At 39.6% G+C, this 19,284-nt stretch overlaps 1 protein-coding gene and 1 pseudogene across 1 annotated transcript; both read right to left on the bottom strand.

Moving 5' to 3' along the window:
* Positions 1 to 3,428: 3,428 nt before the first annotated feature.
* Positions 3,429 to 4,358, bottom strand: LOC107527033 (olfactory receptor 4N4C). Its single transcript, XM_016199649.2, has one exon. The coding sequence runs from the start codon at positions 4,353 to 4,355 to the stop codon at positions 3,429 to 3,431; it is 927 nt and encodes a 308-aa protein (XP_016055135.2). The 5' UTR covers positions 4,356 to 4,358.
* Positions 4,359 to 13,721: 9,363 nt separating this feature from the next.
* Positions 13,722 to 14,720, bottom strand: LOC148094167 (olfactory receptor 4M1-like; annotated as a pseudogene).
* Positions 14,721 to 19,284: the final 4,564 nt, after the last annotated feature.

Genomic DNA, 19,284 nt, shown 5'->3' on the forward strand with positions numbered 1-19,284 from the left:
CTTTTTTTTAAGTTTATTTTCAGTGATGCAGAATTTTAGTTTCACAGTTTGGTGTGTGATTTTTTTTTCCTTGAAAAATGCAATTTCACCTAACATGGTTTCCATTGTTTCTGATTTTTAAAAAGAAAAATCAACAACCATTCTTATTGTCATTACTCTGACAATAAGAGTTTTTTTCCTTAATCAGTCAGTACCTGTTACACCATGGCCTTATTTGTATTTATACTGCTTGGATTATTGTGAGTTTCCTGGATATCTGGGTCAATGTTTTTATGAAATTTGGGAAATTCTTGGCAGGTATATCTATATTTTCTTTGTCCCATTCTCTCTTCTTATTTATTTGATATTGCCCCAAAGTGTATTAACACTATTCATGTTTTTTAATCTTTTCCCTCTGCCCTTTACTTTGGGTTATTTCTAAAAACCTATCTTCACAATCATTTGTCATTTTATCTGCAGTGTCCGAAATGCTGTTCAGCTAATCGAAGAAACTACTTTTGATTTCAAATATTGTTCTTTTCAATTCTAGCATATTCATTTTTATTCAAGGTTTGTGCTTCTCTACTGAAATCCTCATCTCCTTATCCCTTTATTATGTTAAATATATTTATAATAGTTTTCTAAAGGCTTAGTGTGATAATTCCACCATACAGCTCAATGGATAGTCTTTGTCTATTAATATTTTTCATTAATTATGAGATACTCTTCCCTGTTTTATTTTCTTGGCATAGCTTCTAATTTTTTAAATTATATTCTTAAAACTGTTAAAAATTTAGTGGAAGATGAATTATATTTACTTTTATTTTGCTTAGTTTTTCAGAGAGTTAAATCCCTTTCCTCTGTCCTGAAATTAAAACGAGAATCTAATCATTTGAATTCCTTCAAACTCTAGTTGAGCTGGGGCTTGGAATCATCTTTAATTATATTGAATTTAGCTCAGATTAGCTTTACCTCCAACCTCTGCCAGCTGCCACCAAGGAACTGATACCTTGATCTTGTCAGTATTTGCAGCTGGGAGGGGTTTGAGTCACAATTTAGATAATTCTGTTTCCTGTAGGATTCAACTCTGTAGACAACAGTGTTCGAGCACTACTATAATGTCTAAGAATATGCATATTCCCTCTGGTGTTCATTTCTTGCCCACTACCCCTTTACTGAACAAATTACTGATATAGATGTCAGTGGGAGGAGGGGGGTAGAGAAATTTATAAGTGAGTTATTTGTGTTTGAAACTTTTTTAGATTCTAATCTGTCTAAATCTCATGTGTCATTAAAAGTTCAGCTTGTTTTTTCTCACTCCTACGAAATATCTCAATCTATGGCAGGATCACTTTTCCATCTGCCAATATCCAGACTAGATATTTGCCCACAGGTATGGAAGCTGCCATAGATCTCTGCTCATCTCTGTAGGCCTTGTCTCTCTCTGAAGCTCCGAACAATAAGGCTTCTTTGCTTCATCCACTCTGATAGCCTCAGAGAAAAGAGTAATTTTTATTTTGTACTTTTCTTATTGTTGATAACACATGAGCAACATTCTTCTACGAACTTACCAGAATCAGTGATCTTTATTCTGAGAATAAAATTATTGGTTGGTTTTGAGAATAAAATTATTTTTATGTTTATAAGCCTTTGCATGTTTTCCTTTGTTAATTGGTTATTAGTGTTTTTTTTTAAAAGTCATTATGTTAATCTCAAGCTAACAATCTGAGATAGTAGTGGGTTAATGGTATTTTTTTTTTTTAAACATATCTTTATTGATTTCAGAGAGAGGAAAGGAGGGGGAGAGAGAGATAGAAACATCAACGATGAGAGAGCCACTGATCGGCTGCCTCCTGCACACCCCCCACAGGGGCTCAGGCCTGCAAGCCAGGCATGTGCTCTGGTTGGGAATCGAACCCCGATCTCTTGGATCCTAGGACAATGCTCAACTGCTGAGCCACGAGGTTATTAGTTTTGATTGCCCATATTTCCTTCTGAGTATGTACCTACTTCATAGTCACTTATTAAAGTTATTAATGCATTAAGTGAATTAACTTTTTATCATTTATATTTATTTCCTTAGTTAATGGCTCTTTTAATTTTTTGCATGGATACTTGCTTGTACCATTCTGAGGTAGGAACAGAACATTCAATTCAATTTCCATGCAAACCTCTATAATTGTGCAGATAATAATCCACACAGCCATATGTGGTGGGCAGATTTTCATCACTTCTTCACCTTTTACCTATACATAGAGTTTTTGACATGCCAAATATAACCATTTTTTAATTTTCTATTTTTATATTATACCTCACTGAACTTTCTCACCTATAAGATTGTAAAACTATAACCCTGTATTTTACTGCTATTTTTTGCATTATTTTGTTTTCGAAAGGTGCTATGAACATATAAACACATTCTTCTAGGACCTTTGTATCTAGGGTTCATACCAAATGTACTCATGTAAAACTTGAATTTAGAAAAAAATTAATTGGAGAGAGGTAATAATATGAAAGGCATCTCATTCTCCTGATCCCAGACCACAGCTAAGTGATGTGTTCCTTCAGTCAGGAGCTGGCCAAGTGGCTTCTTGTTTTCCCAGTCTCCTGATTATTGCAGGTATATATCATTGAGTAGCTTAGTTATTGGTAGTTATGTGGGTTTTTTTGGCAATTATGTCGGGATGCCCAGCATAGAGTATGATTTTCTACCCCTTAAAAATTTTTATATGTATACCTGATTTCCTGCATTAAACCCCATTTTATTAAAAATAACTAGTTTGATTTTATGTAATCTCCAATAGAATCTATAGTATGAATTAGCTATCAATATCATAATCAGAGTGAAATTTATTAAGAGCAAGCTTTAGCATCCAGGAAGGATTTGTAAAAACCCATTAGTAATAGTCCTGAACTCTAAAAAATTAATAAAATAATTTTGTAATATTTTCCCATAAAATTAATGATATTTGTATCTTATCCCTCTACCAAATTTGGGAAGAGGGGAGGAAAATATATATAGAGAGAAACATATATAAGTCTGCAATATAACATAATGTTTTGCAGCTTGTTGATCTCTGCCCAGAATCTGATGTTGCTCTAACCATAGAAAAAGAAGTTGTGAATGAGTGACTTTCTTGCCTAAAATCTTAAGATGAACTGTTACTGCAATTAGAATAGAATAAAACTTATCTTAGCCTAAAAGACCTTAGTGCTTTGACCCTTACAGTCAGATAAAATATAACCCCTAAATCGCTCATTATACATCACCCACCCTGGTGTTTATTTTATATGAAACATATCAAGTTTTTTCTCTTGTTATACATAACTCTCCCTTATTCCTACAATAATACCTGACAAATGGGAGAAAATCAATGAAAAATACATTTATTAAATGAATGAATGATTTGCAGCCAACTTCCCCTGCCTTGGCTGATTATAAAATCCATTCAGCAGACCACACGCCGACTCAGTAACCTCCTGAGGGCAGATTTCACTTCCTGGTTGCGAAAGGTATAAATCACAGGATTCAGCAAAGGAATGATCACTGTATGGAAAAAGGAAACCACCTTGTCCACTGGCAAGGCCCTAAAGGGGCGAGTGTAGATGAAGATGGCAGGTCCAAACATGATAATTATAATAATGAGATGAGTAGTACATGTGGACAGGGCCTTGTTCTTCCCCTCAGAGCATGACCGTTGCACACGACAGATGATGACTGCGTAGGAGACCAGAAGCCCCAGGAAGCACAGGAGCGTGAGCAGGCCACTGTTGAAGACCATCAGGAGCTCCACCACGAAGGTGTCCGTGCAGGCCAGCTTGATGACCTGCGGCACATCACAGAAGAAGTTGTCCAGCTGGTTGGGGCCACAGAAGGGCAAGCGGAGGATGAGGGCCACCTGGATGATGGAGTGGACAAAGCCTCCAAGCCACAGGGCCAGCAGCAAGGCATAGCAGGCTCTGGGGCTCATGAGAGCTGAATAGTGTAAAGGACGGCAGATGGCCATGTAGCGGTCAAAGGCCATCACCACAAGGAGCAACCCCTCCCCTCCTCCGAGGAAGTGCAAGAAAAAGAGCTGAGCGATGCAGTTCCTGTAGGAGATGACCTTCTGCTCAGAGAGGAAGTCCACCAGCATCCTGGGAGCCACGATGAAGGAGTAGGATGCATCCAGGAAGGCCAAGTTGCCCAGAAAGAAGTAGAGGGGGGCTGTGAGGCCAGGGTCTGACCTGATGGTGAGAATGATGAGGAAATTCCCCGGGAGGATGATGATGTAGAAAATTAAAACTAGCACGAAGACCAGGAGCTGAATATTCCGAGACTGGGTGAGACCAAGGAGAATGAACTCTTTCACCACTGTGCTGTTTTCCACCTCCATCTCCTCTGCCTGCAGAACATCAAGGAGCAGAGAGTTTATTTCCAATTCTTCCATCTAGGTCATAGTTCTTTTCTAACTAAAACCAATGTATGCCACCCTAACTCTCCCACAACCTAAGAAATCTTTCCTTCTCTTTATTTTTCTACATTATTTAACTGCCAAACACCCTGGCCTTGAAGCCACCACTCTTTTTTTGGCTTCAGTCCTGTGCTTCTGTTTATGTTCCCTCATGTGGGAGTGGGATGCCACTGTCCTGGATAGATTATTTGCATTAGGCAAATGAAAATTTTCCTGATTGAGAAAAATGTAACCACAACTATAGTTCTTCAGGCTTTTTATTTAAATGGCGGTAAAGTGGAGATTGACAGCAAAGAGAAATGACAGAGCTTTTTAAGGTGACAGATTTGTTCTATACCTCAATTATAATGGTACAAATCTTTGTTTATTTGCCAAAATTTACTGAACTATTAAACTACACAGAAATTTGAGCATTTACTAAATGTAAATTATACCTTAGGAATGTTGACCTAAAAAATAAAACTGTATTTACTTGAAATATTTCATTTTTCTCTATAGAATATCAACCTATCAACTTAGTCTAAATAAAAAGAATCCTGATTATTCTGGAGAAATTAAGATCTGAGGCTGATCTGTACAGTGGTCTCCAAATTGAGAATGTGCTTATGCAACAAACATAATTTATTAGTATGAAAACAATAATAGTAAAATTTCTATACATATATCATTGTATCCCATTCTTTAAAGTTTATTTTTAGAAAGTTATACAATTATATAGAATCAATATAATTGAATATAAAATATACAAATAAAATATATACGTTGCTTATGCATGCTCAAAATGGCTTGTTACTGAGATGAAAACTTTTAAAAGCTTGAATACTCTTGAACTAGAGCAAAATATAAAACAGTATTTCACATGCTTTCAGTTACATGGCACACTTGCTTTTAAATAGTGTTGTGGAACATGGAGCGTAGAGAGGAGGGAGAAAATGGCCCACTCTAACTGTAAGGGGAGACAGAATGAAAGAGAAGAGATGAAAAGGAAGAGAAAAACAAAGTCTCAGATCAAAAATTATTTACAATGACACTCTATTCAGAACAGAAAAATATCTGCTTTGTGTATGTCTAAATCCAAATATATTAATAACAGAGGTTTTCATGTATAGTCAAAATTAGGAATTATGAAAAAAGTACTTCACCTTGGGCAGTTTTTTGCTCAGTGGTTAGAGCATCAGCCTGCAGACTGAAGGGTCCCGGGTTCCAATCTGGCCAAAGTCACGTACCTGGGTTACAGGCTCAATCCCAGGCCCTGGTCGGGGTCCATGCAGGAGGTCACCAATCTATGTGACTCTCTAAGGTCGATGTTTCCCTCTCTCTCTCTCTCTCTCTCTCTCTCTCTCTCTCTCTCTCTCTCTCATCTCTATCTCCCTTCCACTCTCTCTGAAAAGCAATGGAAAAAATATCCTCGGGAGAAGATTAAAAAAAGAAAAAGAGAAAAGTATTTCACACCACAAAGGCACATATATGTGAGTACAGATGTGTGAATGCACACACACACACACACACACACACACACACCAGCACACACATTGTTTCCTAAGCAAAACTGAAGCATAAAAATTTACAAATGGAACCATCCGAATTAGCTTTTCTGTTCCCTTCATTGTCTCTCTCACGCCCCACCCCCATTTCCTTCCTTCCTTTCTTCCTTCCTTAGGCATTCATTGATTTCAATATTTATCATTCCTTCTGTGTATAAAACCTGCTGTTAGACAAGAAAGTCAGGAATCCCTCTCTACTTGCTCCTGAGTCGTGTGCATCTTGAACACTATTATACTGTTAGTTTTTTCACACTCTTTCAAACACTTAGGCCGCCTTTAGGACATAGAAGACACCTTTAAGTACCTGTACGATTAAAAGTTGCAGGCTCTTCCACTGTGCTTTGTGTTTTATTTTCTATCATGCATTTCTGTTCTATTGACCCTTTAACAGTTGAGATTCATTACTATTTAACATCCTCCACTTATTTCAGTTAATATATGATATGTACATTTAAGACCAAGCATTAACATCCCCAAGACAACTGGTATTTTAACAAGAGCGTTATATATGCCCAATAAAGCAATTCTAACTATTAGGAGGAACTAGATAAAAGGTGCTGCTGTATTGTTGAATTCAGACTTCATATATTAGTCTATTTCCACTGTAATTCTGACCATTTCATTCCAAGACAGATGTCCCCACCTAAGGGTTATAATGTTTCCACTTATTTCTTCTTTTTTTCCCTTATAAGTATGAAGACTGACAAAAGTGTTTACCTCTCTAGCATTGTCGCCGGACGTCTGCTTCAGGCCAGCCTGTAGTATGTGGCTTCTTGACTCAGGAAAGACTTCATAACATGAGTCCAGGTGATTTTGAGAGTATGTTTATTGAAGCTGGAGACAGTAAAACTGAGGAAGGACTTAGGGTAGGAGAAGCAACGGGAGAGAGACTAGGCGGTGCTGTACTTGGGCTCCTTAGAAATGTTATAGGAGAAAAGTGAACCAAGGCGGGGCTGCTGTTGGAAAGTCAGTAAAAAAGGGGGCCTTGGAGGCAGGTTCAGGGGGTAAGCCCAGGACGAGTTGCCACTGCCCAGAGCTCCCCTGGTTGTAAGTCCCATGGGGACCTTTAGAGTTTAGGAGAAGAAAGGTAAAAAGTTCATGCCTGAGAACAGGCATGGGCGTGCTGCAGAGCGAACTCCAGCTGGTATCCTTGTCTTGAAGATTTTTTCTCTCTTTGTGGGTGAGAATCTTAGGAGGGTCTCAGCAGAATATTCACCAGCTCTCCAGGTGTGTTTTTAGTATGCTGATGCATCACAATGAGCCTATAGGGGAGTTTGGAATTATTCTTTGGTCAGCTTTACTGTTTTATCTTGGGTCTGTCTGGCTCTAATTGGGTTTTTGTTATTTGTTCCCCTGACTCCATCTGTCCTTGGATTTGGCTGGCACAAATGATATTAATTGGGTTTCTGATTTCCCTGACCAAGGTGATTTAAGCTATTTATTCCCTGGTCGGGAAAGAGAAGTATAAACCATTTGTTCTCAAGTGTCCTTGGCTGGGAAAGATAAGGTCTTGCAATTCACTAGCTGGCTGTAAATTGGACAAATTGTTTGGCCTTGTTTAATTACCTTGTCTCACTTTCCCTATTCCACTCCCACAGGATTTTACCTAGCATTTTACTATCCTGCTTCAGCAATCTAACACTACTTTCACACAGCAGATATCACCTCCTAATGGAAAGGACAATTACAGGTTATTCCTGCTTTTATTCTTAAAAAATCTTTTCTCACAGTGGGGAGTCTTACCTTTTGAAATACACAACCAATTTGTGGTGCAACGAAGAACGTGCTTTGGGAATTTGAAGGCTAACAAAGCTATCTATAGAACACTCTTAATGGGAATTATTGGAACAACAAGATATAGTAAAAAAATTAGACTAGATATTTATTAGGTACATATATGCAAATATATATCAGTTACAAAGACACTGTGTCACCTAGGGGTTCCAAAATCAACATTCCATCAGTGACAGCGATAATGGAATGTCAAGCATGTTTATTAGGTCTGAGTGAGTCGAATGCTAAAGGAGGTGATTTATGTTTTACACCACAATTCAAAAAGAGAAAAATAGTAAAATTGAAAGGAAATCACTGATATGTCAAGAAAGGAAATTAAGTGGTCAAGTAGGTGGTAAATATGTTAGATTCAATATATTTTTGGTGATGAAGAGATAGGCAAAAAGAAAATAAATGATGCTCACAAAGACTAGTTTACATAACCCTTCTTAGGAAAAAAGAACTGCATGTTGTAAGACTGACAGTTCCTGGAGGGGAGATGTCCTTCTAAAGAGACCATATTGCGGTCTTGGTGTCTGTTGTCTTTCATTTTAGGAATACTTGCCTCCCTCGCTCTGCTAGAGCAATGATGAGGAACTATTTCTTCTTCATTTAAATAATTTTAAACAAAAGAAAAATCATTAAGAATCATGTGGTAGAGATAAAATAATTTAAATTTTAGTAGATTTGATTTTGTTTTAAAGAGATTTTCTATTTAAAAAATTAAATGCTTGACAGAAAATTTTAAAAATAAATGCAATGCATAATCAAACATATTTCACTCTAATTTATGTCCAATTTAAAAAAGTTAAATGGGTTGAGGATTTTTAAAAATAATAATAATAATAACAGAGTGATATGCCAGAAAGAGACAAAAAGAGAGACTGCTGTGCCAGGTGAGCTGGGCAGAGAGCTTTTCTGAAGCAATGGCACTTCAACTGAGATCTGAATGTCTAGAATAAACCCACTGTGCAAAGATCTGAAGAAAGAGCCAGTAAAAGGCCAGGAAACTGGAAGGTTATGGTGCACTGAGAAGGAGAAAAGAGGAGGAAGACAGGACAGGCCAGTGTGGCAAGATAGTAGCGGACAAATGAAGGGGGGGGGGCGTATTTGAGTCAAGATAGAGAGGAAGGGCCACATATAGATTAAATGAAAATTGGTCTTCATTCTATTTGAGAAGTGGTGAGCAGAGTAGTGCCATTGTCTGATTTACATTTTTAAAATATTATTCTGGTTACTACTAAAGAATGGTTTATAGAAGGCAAAGAGTGAAAGAGAGGAGACCAGTTAGGGAGTGTTTGAAATACTATAGACAAGAGATGACGGTAAGTTAGACTAGGCGGTAGAACAGGAGATGGAGGAAAGAATTTATACTAAAGATATATTTTGGAGAAATAGTCAAAGGGGCTTGTTGATGGATTGGATATGAGAGGTGAGGAAGAAAGAATTCTTGGGACAATGAATGACATAACTGTGTGGGTGGTTGTGCAATTTACAAAGATGGAGATAACTAGAGCATGTAAGATTGGAAGTTAGACATTCTGCTTTAAATTTATTTGGTTTTTAAAATGTATTCATTTTTGAATAAATAATATATTAACATCTTTTAAAAATAAAAAGATAAATTGTACAATGAGAATTCTCCTTCCCATCTCAGTCCTCCATATGTCCATTTCTCTCCATGTCTCACAACAGAAAGTTGATATTAATTTCTGTTACAGCCTTCAAAAAATTGTATGTATTTACAAGCAAGCATGAAAATTAATTCTTGGTTATATTTTTAATAATATAATTTATATACATTAAAATGCACAGATAAGTGTTGGACTTGATAACTTTTGTCAAATGCATGCTCTCAAGGAGTCACTCTTCCAAACAAGATGTGGGTTATTTCCATCACTCCAAAAAGTCACTTTGTATCCTTGTCATCCTTGTCTACCAACCAACACTGTAGTAAGCAACCACTTTCCATTTCCAACACCATAGGTTTGTTTTGCTTTTCCTTAGATTTTATTAAAATAGAATCATAAGGTAAGTATTCTATTTTTTCTGGCTTTTTAACTCAGCATTACGATTTGGAGGTTCACACATGTTGTTGCATTCATTATCTTCAGCTGTTCCTCAATAATATTCCATTATGTGTCTAGAATCCAAAAGTTTCATTATTTCTATCCTTTTATGGGCATTTGGGTTGTTTCAGACCTTAGAATACGACTAAGATTTCCATGAACATGCTAACATAAGTCATTCTGTGAAAATGTGTTACCATTTCTCTTAGCTAAACGCTTATGAGTAGGATTACTGGATTACAAGATAAATGTATGGTTACATCTGCCTGAAATTGTCATTCAGTTTTCCAAAGTGATTGAACTATTTTAAATTACCAACAGCAATATATGAAACTTCAAGTCACTCTGCCAACTCACTAACATTTGGTGTTGTGTGTTAATCACGCCTTTTTATTTTCTGTAATTCTTTTTTTGAATTTTTAAAAAAATTTCTTTATTGTTGTATTACAAATGTCCCCCTTTTCCCCCCATTGACCCCTCTACCCCTATCCACCCCCCCAACCCCAGGCTTCACCATACTATTGCCTGTGACCATGAGTTATGCCCGCTTTAACATCAAGGAGCCTTACCGCTCTGGAGAGACGGCCCCTCCCAGAGCCAGCCGATTCCTAGGGACAGTGAAGGGCTCGCCCGCAGATGCGCCTTTCCTATGCAGGCCACCCCATCCAGAGCCCATGCTCCAGCCACCGCCTTTATCAGACTCTCACAGCTCTGACCCACTAACTGGACAGCACTGACAGGTGGCGGGGCAACTGAGTCATTACATCAAGGTGTCTGGTATCCAGGATGTTATATGCTTGTGGGGACACTGGATAAACCACTTTCTCTCTTCCTCCTGAGGTTTGCTGAGGCAAATTTATGCCTGAAGACACGACCATATGTCATGGGCCATTTCCCAGATGACTAATGATGTTATGCATCTTTCCATGAGCTTACCAATGATTTGTATATATTCTTTTCTGAAGTGTAGTTTTTAAATTTATCATCATTTTAAAATTGATTTAAGAGAGAGAGAAACACTGATGTGAGAGAGAAACATCGATGTGAGAGAAACAGCAATCTGCTGCCACCCACATGGGCCCTGACCAGGGATTGAACATACAACCTGGGTATGTGCTCTGACTTGAAATTGAACCCACAACTTTTTTTTTAAAGATAGATTATTATGTTGTATAGTAATGAGACTAGAAAACTGGCCCCCTTCCAATGCAGCTGGGTGGGTGAGACTTTACAGATTTTGTTCAAGGAAAAATCCCAATCCCTGGGGAGAAAGAGATTGCCAGTAACAGTTGGTTTTTTAATTTCATATAGTTCCATATTTTTAATTTTCATTCAATATGTATTTCAGTAATTAAAATGGTAGGAGAACTTTATTTTTGTTTGGATAATAAAGACTTTTATTTACTAGATGTAATAATAAAGGCCATCTTGTTAATATTGAGATTAGCAAAACTGGTGAGATGAGTGGAACTTGAGTTCTCAAATCTCGGGCAAGTTAGTGAGTAATTGAAAGTATAATCATTACCAGGAAATAAAGATGCTAATTTACTCGATCCAGATATTGCTGATGTTGAAAATAGAAGCTCAACAGTAGTTCTGGAAGGAAGGAGAAATAGAAGAGACTGAAAGGCAAAAAAATATATATATTAAGAGACATTTAGAAGTAACGGAGAAGAAATGGGGGGAGCTACATGGGGAGGAGGAGTCTACTACCCACATAACTGAGGATACAGGGTTATTGAGAGGCATGAAAAGATGATATCTGAGATTAATACCTGTTTATCCTATACTAGCCTGCCTTATAGTCCTGTTCATTGTCTAAGGCAGTATATCAAAATCTTGGCACTATTAACATTTTGGGCCAGATGATTTCTGGGGAGTGACTGGGACATGTTTAGGGGTATCCCTCGCTTCTATATACAAAATGCTAATTATACTCTCCAGTTGTGACTGCCAAAAATGTCACCAGACATTGTCCAGTATTCCCTAGAAGTTGAAATTGCCCCCAGTTGAGAACTGCTGATCTAAGTAGTTCTAAAAATAAATGAATCAAGCTAAGTCTCTGTTCACCAGGACACCAAAAGCTCCCACTTCTCTACCAATATTAATTCCAGATAGTATTTCTGATTAAGCAAGTCTTCCTTACACTACTATTTTTTTTTTTTTCTTCTTATTCCTAGCTTCAATATTTTCCACAAATATCCTCTGTAGCAATATACTGGTATTTGAAGAGCATATTAAGTCAGTTTCCCAGGAACATTAATCTTAGCTAAATGAAAGATAAGTGATAAAATGGATAGAAGTGTGACTTTTTCAGATGCAAAGAAATAATAATAAGGTAACATAAAATCTAGAAACATAACTCATCATTTTTATTATGTATGTGTAATTTTTATATTAGATTTTTTCATACTCTGTTATAAAATGTTAGAGATGTCTACTGTTTTATATATTTCCAGGCATTGGGAAATCAACTCAAAATTCAGGAATCATAATTTTAGTCAATGTCTTTGGGTTCTTTGAAGGGAAGTCACTGTAGTATGGAAGATGAAAGAGTGTCATCATAGGGAAAAATTCCCAAAGCAAAGAACCCAGGTGCACTGGGCCAGGCACACATTACCTCTTTCATTAATAGACAGAATCTAAGTAAAGAGTATCCTAGAACTGTTTTCAGCATTCACTCACACATATATTCCTGATGTTGACAGGAATTTACTTCCCTCAAAGTCTAGTCATGTTATCAAATAAAATATAAGCCTAAAGCTCAAAGCACACAAAATGTTCTCACCCGCTGATGGAGAGACTCCTTGTTCTGAAACCGAAAAGTTAATTTAAGTAAAAAGATATGAATAAACTAAAAGATTCTAGCCTACCTTTTGCATTCTGAAACATAGTCAGTAGATAGGGTCTTAGTGCCAGGGAATAGCAAACTGATCACTAATAAAAGATTCACTAGAAGAATGTGGAAACCAATATATCTAGCTCTCTTCCATATGTACTAAAAATGGTTTAATGAGAAAGAACTCTGAAGTATAGCACTAACAAAAGCAGTAGCCTACTAATTAAATTTCAACACAAGAGGCAGAATTCGCAAATACAGAAAACACACAGAAATGGCAAAGGTGATAGCAGTTTTTAAAAAATCACACAGCTAGTTGTCTATCAACTAGCTTTAATTCTGGAAAATGTAACTGGAGACTGGCTATAAAAACTGCTAGTTGGCTTGAGACTTCCTCTGAAAAGAGAAGGGTCTCTGGTACTATATTCTGCTCTGAATTCATAAAAGTTTTTGTTTCTGGGATGTGACAAAATCTTCAGTTCTGTTACCAGTACTCTGTGGCTACCACCTGAAATATCAGTTGAAATCGCTTGTATAAATGAGTCCTCAGTTTCGATCACTGACTCTGCCAAGAGGAAGAGATAAAGGAGGAAATAATCTATTTTTACTGTCTCAGGAAGATGGTGTGCCAAACACCATATCACTGGGCTAAGACTGAAACATGACAGTAATGCGTAATGTGGTCACTAAAGCTACTTATTTCTTCACATTCATAGTGGACATGCCTCCCAGGTCTCATGATTTTGTTATTCCTCAACACACATTCCCCTCCAGAATAGCCATTCAATATACTAGTAGTAAAAAAATGTTCAGTAGACGATGATTATATTGTAAATTCTTACAGCGACCTGGCAGAAATTTCAGGGATGGTGTGAGTAAACTTATTCCCATGTTAATTTCTTTGTGGGCTTTGTTTTTCTTACCAAATAGAGAAAAGAAACCTAGTGCTATTTTAGGAAGTCAGCTGAAAGGCGGTCGTGGAAGCAGCGTTATTACCACTGCAAACGCCTTCTACTTCAGGACAGTGGCCCTCAGAAGGCCTACAGAACATGCCATTTCTCTTTCACTTCTCTTTACATAAAATATACCTGTTGACCAACTTCCTCGCGGCTGCCTTCGCCTCCCTGCTCCGCGGTGTGTCGATGACGGGATTAAGTAAAGGGAATATCACGGTGCGGAACGCTGACCCCGCTTTATCTGGGGAAAGAGCCGAGGGGGCGGGCATAAATGCAGACGGGCGGCCCGCGCGTCAGCGCCGCGGGGCTGTGGGGTGGCAGGCGGCACGGCCGCGCGGTGCTCTCGCCTGAACCCCGGTGCTCCCTGCGCACGGCCAGGGGGAAGGCACGGGACCGTAGGGGCGCGACGAAGCACACGACAGGGACCAGCCCACTGCGGAGATCACCACCAACTCCTCCGGACCGTGTGGGCGCAGGCGAGCCCGACGGCCTGCGTGATGTCGCCGGCGCGGCTGCCGCCTCGCTGGGCCCACGGACGCGACGCGGAGCGAGGAGAGCCGCCCGCGCGCTGGAGCGGACGGAGCCTCCCGGCGGGGAGGAGCCGGCGGGGCGCCGCGGGCGGGGCGGGGCGGGGCGGGGCGGGGCGGGCGGGGCGGGGCGGGGCGGGGCGGGGCGGGGCGGGGCGGGGCGGGGCGGGGCGGGGCGGGGCGGGGCGGGGCGGGGCGGGCGGCGGAGGGCGGCGTCTCGGTCACAGGCCATCTCTGCGAGCAGGGGCATCTCCGGGGCCCCGGCGAAGTGCAAGAAGAGCTGCGCCGTGCACCCTGCAAAGGAAATTACCTTCCCTTCCGCAAAGAAGTCTACGAGCATTTTAGGGGCCGTGATGGAGGAAACCAGATGTCAAGGAAGGCCAGGGTAGCCAAGAGGAAATACATGGGCGAGGTCAGACGGGGGTCAAGCGTGATGGTGCAAATAAGAAGAATATTTCCTGGAAGAATGAACAAGTAGAAGAATAGAAATATAGCAAATAGGACTAGTTGTACTTCCCGAGTCTGCGAGAGGCCGGCGAGAACAAATTCGGTCACCCTGGTATAATTTGCAGGTTCCATTTCTTCACTGTTTTTCATAATACGGCTATGAAAAGTAAATAAATTATAATTACTCCAAATAGCATTAAACCAGAATTATATTACTGCTTTCAAAATCATTAGCTGTTTTCTGTCATTAACAGATTGCATTGGGATATGTTTGGTTGCCCCATTTTACGTCTGATAAGCCAGGACATGCTACTTCTTCAATGAAGGGCTAATCAACACATATATTACCTACATGAACAGGACTGTGGCCTGAAATATTATAAAACCCATAACAATTTGACCCTGGCCTGCGTTTGTGATTTAATGCATGTCAGAACAAAACTTCACACATGACATTAAAAGCCCTACACTAAAATACATATCTTCTGTGTCACTTCTATAAGTTATTCATTTACTTATTCAACAAATATTTAGGGAGTATCAGTCATGTGCTAACTGCTGGGAATGCAACAATGAACAAGGAAGACGGTTTCTGGCTCATCGAACTTACATTTTAGAAATACAGACAGAAAATAAATTAGTAAACAAACAATAAGTAAATGAATGAAGTGTAAGTAAGTAAACTAAATAATTACCACTATTGACAAGAGATAGGGAGGAAATAAAAAGGGAATTATGATAGAGAAAAAATAGTGGTGGCATGTAGTGGTGATGTACAGTATTGGTTATTTTAGACAAACTTCTTTGAATTGGTGACATTTCAAATGACTTTAAGGTAGGAGAGAAGGTTCCAAATCTTGGCTATTGTAAATAGCACTGCAACGAAGATAGGGATGCATATATTCTTTCAAATCAGTGTTTCGGGATTCTATGGATATATTTTCAGGAGTAGAATAGCTTGGTCATAAGGCAGTTTCAATTTTTATTTATTTAGTTTTTTATAGAATTTATTTAATTTTTTAAATTAAATTTTGGGGGGTGACATTGGTTAATAAAATTATACAGGTTTCAGGTGTACAATTCTATAACACATCAGCTCTATATTGTATTGTGTGTTTACCACCCCAAGTTAAGTTTCCTTCCATCACCATTTACCCCCCCTTTACCCTCCTCTACCTCCCCCCAACCCCCTTTTCCCTGAGGAAAATCCATACTGTTTTCCACAGTAGCTACTGGCATAAAAACAGACATAGAATGGAACACAATAGAGAACTCAGGGGGGGAAAGCCACGCCTTTATGGTCAATTAATATTTGACAGAGGAGGCAAGAGCATGCAGTGGAGTAAAGACAGTCTCTTCAGTAAGGGGTGGTGGCACCTGCTGGTGATGCACGGTTTTTCATGCAAACGACCCATGTCTGCCAACTGCTCGGGGAGTGTTCTGGCTCCACCAGCCCGGAGGGCGGCTGCCTTCCCTGGGAGCCTGGGAGGGCCCCACCCCGGGGCACGGCCACGACAGCCATTCAGGTCCGCCCCTGCTTGTTCTCACGGGGGGGGGGGGGGGGGGGGGGGACGACACGACATCCTTCAGATTAAAAACAGAGCGAAGCGGCCTGAGCTGGGGGAGACGCAGCTACAGAATGTACAACAGGATTCGCCTGGGCGCCCGCAGGCGTCCCGCAGCCCCGGAGAGAGACCCTCACCTCCCAGTGTCAACGGAGGCAGCTCACCTGTCACCCCACTGACTCCCAGCCCAAATGTCATCACGCAAACCTGATCCAAGGCCTTCATGAAATGTTCAAAACGTGGGGGGGAAAAAATTGGACAGATGCATGCAAAAAAAATGAAACTAGACCACATTCTTACAGTATACACAAGAATAAACTCAAAATGGATTAAAGACTTAAATGTAAGACTTGAAAACATAAACTCCTAGAAGAAAACAAAGGCAGTAAAAACACATTCCTCATAGCAATATTTTTCTGGTATATCTCCTCGGGCAAGGGAAACAAGAGAGAAAAATAAACAAATGAGACTACATCAAACTAAAAAGGTTTTGTACAGTAAAGGAAACCATCAACAAAATGAAAAGACAACCCACTGAATGGGAGAACATATTCGCCAATGAGACATCTGACAAGGGGTTAATATCCAAAACATATAAAGAACTCATACAATTTAACCCCAATTAAAAAATGGGCAAAGGACCTAAGTAGACACTTCTCCAAAGAGGACGTACAGATAGTCAATAGACATATTGAGGCAGGATAGTAAGAAGTTAGGAAAATTCTTGGGAAAATAGAATGGGAAAACTGAGACAAAATAGTTTAACAAGGCCAAACAATTTGACCAATTTACAACCAGGTGGTGAATCACAAGACTTTATCTTACCCAACCAAGAACACCTGAGAACAAGTAGTTTATACCTCTCCTTCCTGACCAGAGAATAAATAGCTTAAATCAATTTGGTCAGGGAGACAGAGAACAGAGATCCAATTAATGCCATTTGTGCCAGCCAAAGGAAGGACGGATGAAGTCAGGGCACAAATAACAAAAACCCAATTAGAGCCAGGCAGATCCAAGATAAAGTAAAGCACTGAAGCTGACCAGGGAATAATCCCAGACTCCCTTATAAACTCATTTTGATGCATCAGCAAATTAAAAATACACCTGGAGAGCTGGTGAATATTCTGCTGAAACCCTCCCCTAAGATTCTCACCTGTAGAAGGGAGATAAAAACTCTCAAGACAAAGGAGCTGCAGCAGCAGCTCTCCCTGGGCTAACCCCCTGAACCTGTCTCCAAGGTTTCCTTTTTCTCTGACTTTCCAGTGGGTTAAAAGCAGCCCAGCCTTGGCTCACTTCTGTCACTGTGATTTTTACTTCCCAGTGAGCTAACAGCAGCCCCACCTTGGCTCACTTCTTTCATATAACATTTCTAAGGAGCCAGAGCAGAGCACCACCCAGTTTCTCTCCTGTTGCTTCTCCTACCCTAAGTCCTTCCTTTGTCTCAGTGTGCCCAGCTTTAATAAGTGTACTCTCAAAATCACCTGGACTCGTGCTGTGAAATCTCTCTTGTGTGAAGTCACGAATCCACACACTACAGGCTGGCCTGAGGCAGGCCCATTCCTGGCCCTGTTCCCATCCAGTAACAACGTGAAATGATACTCAATGTCACTAATCATTAGAGAAATGCAAATTGAAAACACAAGAAGATATCACCTCACACCTGTCAGAATGGCTATTAATAAATGAGCAAATAAGAAGTGTTGGTGAGGATGTAGAGAAGAGGGAATGCAGTGTTGGTGGGAGTGCAGGATGGTGCAGCAAGATCTGGAAGAACCCCAAGTGCCCATTAGCAGATGAGTGGATAAAAAAGCTGTGGTGCGTTTACACAATGGAATACTACTTGGCTGTAAAAAAAGAAGGCAATCTTACCTTTTGTGACAGCATGGATGGACCTGGAGGGTATTATGCCAAGTGAAATAAGCCAGTCAGAGAAAGATAAATACCATATGATTTGACTTATATGTGGCATCTAATGAACAAAATAAACAAAGTAAAAATAAATTCACAGATACAGAAAACATACTGACAGCTGTCAGAGGAGAGAGGTTGGGACACTGAGTGAAATAGGTAAAGGAATTAAGCAAAAACAACAACAACAACTTTATAGACACAGACAACAGCGTGGTGCTCCCAGAGGGAGAGGGGGTGGGGGAGGTGTGAGAGGGTAACAGGGGATAAATGGTGATGGAAGGAGACTAGACTTTGGGAGATGAACACTCAATACAATATACAGATGATGTGTTATAGAATTGTATGCTTGAAGCCTATATAATTTTATTAACCAATGTCACCCCAATAATTTCAATAAATATATGTATAAAAAAATAAAATAGGAGAGAAGCATTTTGGAAACAGAGAAAAGCAGATGCAAAGGCCTGGTGGCAGGAACCGAAGGCCTGTGACTGACTGAAGCACAAGTGCAGAGTAAAGAGACGGTCAAAGGCCCAGGAGCGTAGTCCACAACAAGAAAACTGGATTTTAACAGCTTCCAATATATCATAGGGAAAAAAACCTAAAGAATAGCTTAACAAGATTTGCAATTTAGAAACGTCACTCTGGTTGCTACGCAAATTAAAGTGGGATGACGGCAGGGCGTGGGGGTGACGTGGCTCAGACCAGAGCTAGAGCAACGGCTATTTAGAGAAGCGAATTGTTCGTAGAGAAGCTACTTAGCAGATGCAACTGGCAGGAGTAAATGTTGGTTGTATGTTGTTATTGTCATGCTACCAAAGTCAGCTGCATTTTGAGTACCAGAAGGGCGAACTTTAAGGAATTTATCTTTCTTTATATCTTGTGTCTAAAATGAGGTTCACCCAGTACATTCCAAATTCTTAATGGAATTTGACTGAATCTGCCATAAATATTTAGGAATGCCCTGTCACACTCTAAGAAAAGCTTGGGAATATACCAATAAAATCCAGAGCAAGGAATTACGTTTTGAGGAAATTCTTGGGGAGATAAGCTACCCATGGAGAGACTGAGTTAGGGCATTTCTTTCCAAAGCTCCCATTTACAGAGGAATAGCTATTTCAAACTGGTGCTTATTCTTTTTTTAAGTTTAAGTTTTATTTATAAGATTATATAAGTTGTAAGTGTACATTTCTATGATACATGACCTGTATATTGCTTTG

The sequence above is a fragment of the Miniopterus natalensis genome, chromosome 1, assembly GCF_054644295.1.
Source record: "Miniopterus natalensis isolate mMinNat1 chromosome 1, mMinNat1.hap1, whole genome shotgun sequence".
Lineage (NCBI taxonomy): Eukaryota > Metazoa > Chordata > Mammalia > Chiroptera > Miniopteridae > Miniopterus > Miniopterus natalensis.